Source organism: Corylus avellana, chromosome 3 (assembly GCF_965113065.1).
Source record: "Corylus avellana chromosome 3, dhCorAvel1.hap1.2, whole genome shotgun sequence".
In the NCBI taxonomy this organism is placed as follows: Eukaryota; Viridiplantae; Streptophyta; class Magnoliopsida; order Fagales; family Betulaceae; genus Corylus; species Corylus avellana.
In genome coordinates, this window is record NC_142492.1 from 21,985,643 (window position 1) to 21,991,033 (window position 5,391).

A 5,391-nucleotide genomic window follows, 5' to 3' on the forward strand; every position below is an offset into this window, starting at 1 on the left:
TGACTAGACCTGCCCTAGACTTGACCGAGACTTGATCGAGACTTGCCCGGTTGGGTCCCGTCGAGGTCCCGGGCGGGTCCAGGTCAAGTCCTAGGCAAGTCCCGGCTGGGTCCCAGGCGGGTCCCGGTCAAGTCCCAGCGGGTCCCTGTTAGGTCCCGATCAAGTCCCCGTCAAGTCCTGGGCGAGTCCCGACGGGGTCAGTGGGGTCTCGGTCTAGTCCCAAGTAGGTCTAGACGAGGCCCGGACAAGTCCTGGTCAAGTCCAAGCGGGGTCCCGGGCATGTCCCTGCGAGGTCCCGAACAAGTCCCGTGCAGGTCCCTGTGGGGACCTTACTGAAAAAAAATAAATAAAATAAAATAAAATAAAAAATAAATAAAATAAAATAAAATAAAAAATAAAAATAAAAATTATTTTCCGTGTGCGCGATAAACTCCGTAAAAAGTTTTCGATTTTCAGGGAAAATGGCTTCCCTGAAAATATTTTCCAACGAAAACCATTTTACATCGAAGTAAACGAAGCCTAAGTTAAATAAAAAATGACTGAAATAATGAAACAATATATATATATATATATATATATATATATATATATAAAAACATGTTTTTAATTTTTATGAAAAAACGGTTGTTTGTTATTATAACTAGCTTTTAATATATAAGTACATAACCATCGGTTGTGGTTATTTAAAAATGAATAATAACCGCAATTACAATTGTTTGTACACCTTTAAAATACTTTGTTACACATTGCAGTATCCAAAAATGAAGTCCAAGCAAGTTCTCGTTTTTGTTTTTTTGTTTTTTTTTTCTTAACTTAAAGGATAATAAAGTTGAAACATTATTGGAATTCTATGGTGCTGAAAGGAGCTTAATTACTATAGGGATTCACTATCGGAGCATCTCCAGCAAGGGTTTTCATTTTAACTACTCAAAATATATATATATTTTATTTTAGCTACTAGTTTTTCACTATACACTCAAACAGAATATCTATTTTAACTATCTATTTTAATTAAATATTATTTTTCATCGTTTCCTTGTCTTCCCCATAAAAAGACAAAGAGAGAAGGAGAGAGAAAATATTAAAAAAATAGAAAGAAATAAGAAATATAATAAAATATTACTTACATAAACTTTCATATTTTACAGTAAACTGTAGCAATTATAGGGAAAACTTTTATTTTTCAAGGATTGCTGGAGCAAGAAAATAAAGTATAATAACTAAATTTAGCTAAAAAACTAGTTTACACTTTCTTTCTGCTCGAGATGCTCTAATTCAATAATTAAATCATTTTTTACTTGAGCTTTTTGTTATTTTATGTTTTGATTTTAATTTATATCCTGCGATACGAATACCTCCTGTCTCTCCCTTTTCTTTTTCTTTTTCTCTTTTCATTTCTGTAGTGCATCAGCAGCTGGAGAGCTTCCCCTTTTTCGTTTTCTTTTTTTATTTCTTTTATTACGGTGGTGTTATCTTATTGCTATTTTTCCATGGTTTGAACTAACCAGATCAATAATAATAAGATTCAGGTTATATTATTATCGTATGGCATAGGGAAAAAAAAAATGAAGAAAGAGTATCAGTACCAGGGACCCACCAGACATTCCAGCAGACGTCCTTTATTGTCGGCAAACAAAGTTAAACACATTGATTCAGTGACGCGTAAGCAGATCTAGCTTTCTCATCATTTAAAGCCATAATTATGCTTATTATATATGGGAATACTTCTGCCTCTCCGCTCAAGTCTCCGGAGGTTCCTTTTTCTTCTTTTTTTAATTACTGAATGAGAGTTTGAGAGCAGTTTAGCTAAAAAACTAGTTTACACTTTCTGCTAGAGATGCTCTCATTCAGTAATTAAATCATTTTTTACTTGAGCTTTTTGTTATTTTATGTTTTGATTTTAATTTATATCCTGCGATTCGAATACCTCCTGTCTCTCCCTTTTTCTTTTTCTCTTTTCATTTCTGTACTGCATCAGCAGCTGGAGAGCTTCCCCTTTTTCGTTTTCTTTTTTATTTCTTTTATTACGGTGGTGTTATCTTATTGCTTTTCTTCCATGGTTTGAACTAACCAGATCAATAATAATAAGATTCAGCCATTCAGGTAATATTATTATCGTATGGCATAAAAAAAAAATTAAAAAAAAATTAAAAAAAAAATGAAGAAAGAGTATCAGTACCAGTGACCCACCAGACAATCCAGCAAACGTCCTTTATTGTCGGCAAACAAAGTTAAACACCTTGATTCAGTGACGCGTAAGCAGATCTAGCTTTCTCATCATTTAAAGCCATAATTATATATGCTTATTATATATGGGAATACTTCTGCCTCTCCGCTCAACTCTCCGGAGGTCCCGTTTTCTTATTTTTTAAAATTTTTTCCTCAGCCCCGATGCTTATTATAGGAATCCATATTCCTGCCTCTCAGCTCAAGCTAGCGACCTCTCTCAAGAGGTTCCCCTTTTCTTTTCTTTTTCTATTTTATTTTTGTACGTCTGGATTATTCCTATATATCTAGGCATATCTGTATGATTAAACCGATGGATCAATTGCAACTTCTAATCGGTTTGGCATATCGTTTTATATTTCTTGAACTATAGTGTCTTTTATGCATAAAAGATACATTACATGTCACCATATATGGTGCTCATGTGTCAAGAAGAGTAGTCTTAGATTAGAAAATAAAACTATATTGAGAAACCTTTCTATAAATAGCATTGCCTTCTAAAAATACTTTGTTTAGTGGATCCCAAGTCTCCTTAATTTTTCAATCATCTCATTCAGACATTTTCATAGATTATATATACAAGAACAAATTAGCAAATTAGTTTTTGCTAACAAAGATACTAAAAAACACCAAATCAACAAAAGCAAATGCACGTGGACAGACAACTCATAAGATTCCAAGATATGTAAACAAATAAATCACAGTAGCACTGACCTGCAAGACAAGCCCTTTATGCTTCAATGTTTGGCAAACAACGTAAAAATCGTTGCTTCAGTGAGGTGTGCAGATCTGATATCGATATCCAATCCTATAAATAGAAGACGCCCAATCTTCTCATTTAAAGCCATTTCCTTCTACAGTTCGACAAAAAAAAAAAAAAAAAGAAGCCATTTCCTTTTAACTTTCAGACTAGCTACTATCACGTACCTCTCCTAAAATGGATGGGAGTCTGAGGGACTCTGCCGAGCAAAGAAACATTGGTAAGCGTTTGAGAGATGCTGCTGAGCAAGGAAACATTGATGCCTTGTACGTATTGATAGAGAAGGATGCACATGTTTTGGATAGGGTCGATAAGATTCCATTCGTTGACACTCCTTTACACATAGCTGTATCTGCGGGGCACATCCCTTTCGTCAGGGAGATCATGGGCTTAAAGCCCTCGTTTGCTAGGAAGCTTAACCAATATGGCTTAACCCCTCTTCACATTGCTTTGCAAAACCATGCTTTTAATTTTGAAAAAGATTACATCTTGCAAAGAAAACAAGCCCTATTGGTTGACCGACTACTTGATTTTGATAAAGACTTTGTCCGTGTTCGAGGAAGGGAGGGTGTGACTCCTTTGCATTACATAATTCAAAAAGGAGACCTCTCTTTTTTGAAGAAATTTTTAGAAGCTTGCCCCGAGTCTCTTGAAGATGTGACAATTCGAGGAGAGAATGCCTTGCATATAGCCCTGAAATATGACATGATTGATGTTTTTTGGTACCTAGTACAATGGCTTGGGCGGGCTTGTTTTAAAGATGCCAAATTATTGCAAGAGAAACTGCTTGATGGGCGGGATGACGACGGCAACACTCTTTTGCACGTTGCAGTATCCAGAAATCAACCTGAGGTAAGTCCTTTCCACTCAAGTTTTCTATCATGTTGGGTGACCCAAAATTTTACTTGAGCTTTCAGTGTGATATTTTGCTTTTATTTTCGTGGGTTCTAAAGTTTTGTTTATAGCAATATTTGGGTTTTTATTTTTACTTAATGTAACGCTCCACCCCCAATGACACTCAATATTGTACATCTCTTTTTGGCTCTTACAAACCAGATACTCTAGGAGGTCACATACATATTCTATTACTACTCTTGCGTTCGTTTAAGTGCAGAGTTTTGATGAGATCATGCTCATCACGGGATTAAAATGCATTAATATCAAAAAATGTGTGAGTATATATATAAGTACATTTTCATCCCCAAGCGATGTGAGACGCCACATCAAGTATTTGGATCAGTAATTATATATGCATCTCTACTAATTTTCTGCATATGCATCTCTACTAATTTTCTGCATCTTGCAGGTGGTGTCGTGGTTATTGGATCATGAACCACTAGTGTGGAGGTTACTGGATGTCGGATCTGTAGTTCATATAAAGAATTTAGAGGGTCATACGGTACTTGGCATCTTGGAACTCCAAAGCCAACGAACACAGGTGGACAACCAACGGATTGGAAAGATTCTACGACAACATTGTGTGAGGCGTTTAACAACTAGACTTGAACATTACTTAAGATCTTTTATAACAATATTTGTGAAGTTTTACATAGGAATACGTCGCCGGCAAACAGTTATAACAGAGGAGAGGCGGAATGCGCTGTTGGTCGTTGCTGGACTGCTAATAACGGTCACCTACCCGGCAGCACTCAGCGCTGATCAACCCAATGAGTTCAACTGCACATCCCCGAGTTCAATCAACGCTACCGGTGCCGGTCACTTCAACTGCACAGCCCTGTTCAACCCTGACAGTGAATCTCGAGACAAATTTGTGGGAGCCTTTTACGGAATAAATACTGCCGTCTTTTACCTGACAAACGTTACACTTTTCTTCCTCGTCCCTCCCGATTTTATTGGATGGCTGCTCACCGTACTCGTTGGACTCCTATTTTGTTGCTATTGCTTTTCATCTCCGTTATTATCAAATGCTCGGATTATCGCCTGGTTTGGTATCTTTGGCGGATATTTCTTGTTTCTACCACTTCTTTTGTGGTTTAGGATGACTATGTCATCATTCAAGTCGAGATCTTTCTTGAAACATTTTTCTTCCGGATCCAAGAAAGATCTTTCTTAATTACTCACCCGCCATCCATCCTTTTCCTCTAATCATATAATATATTGTTGCTTTCTTTCTACACTTCTAAAGTCGTGTGACCTACTCTAGTGAGCTTTTTTTTTTTTTTGTATGTGTGTGAAAGCTATGAACATGGGGAAGGGGAATTTGGTGTACGTGATATATTTCTTTATTTTTATTTTTGGTGAGCAAATTTGTGTGATTTACCTTCTTTTTTTTATTTATTTATTTTTTATTGTACTTGTGTTTTGTATTAGTAAGCTTTAATGAAGAGGCTCACCTTCTCTTTAGAATTTCTCTCTATTTTTCTACACAACACCAAAAAGAACTT

The 5,391-nt window shown here is 36.2% G+C and overlaps 1 protein-coding gene across 1 annotated transcript; it reads left to right on the plus strand.

The window, feature by feature from the left end:
• Window positions 1-3,163: 3,163 nt before the first annotated feature.
• Window positions 3,164-5,129, plus strand: LOC132174172 (ankyrin repeat-containing protein BDA1-like). The gene is made up of 2 exons (XM_059585865.2): window positions 3,164-3,838; window positions 4,293-5,129. The coding sequence occupies exons 1-2, from the start codon at window positions 3,164-3,166 to the stop codon at window positions 5,058-5,060; spliced, it is 1,443 nt and encodes a 480-aa protein (XP_059441848.2). The 3' UTR covers window positions 5,061-5,129.
• The last annotated feature ends 262 nt before the right edge of the window (window positions 5,130-5,391 follow it).

Bases quoted from the DNA above. Each gene is read 5' to 3' on its own strand.
- LOC132174172 (XM_059585865.2), top strand. From the start codon at position 3,164: ATGGATGGGAGTCTGAGGGACTCTGCCGAGCAAAGAAACATTGGTAAG. The intron at 3,839-4,292 runs GTAAGTCCTTTC...TGCATCTTGCAG, and splicing joins TATCCAGAAATCAACCTGAG to GTGGTGTCGTGGTTATTGGA.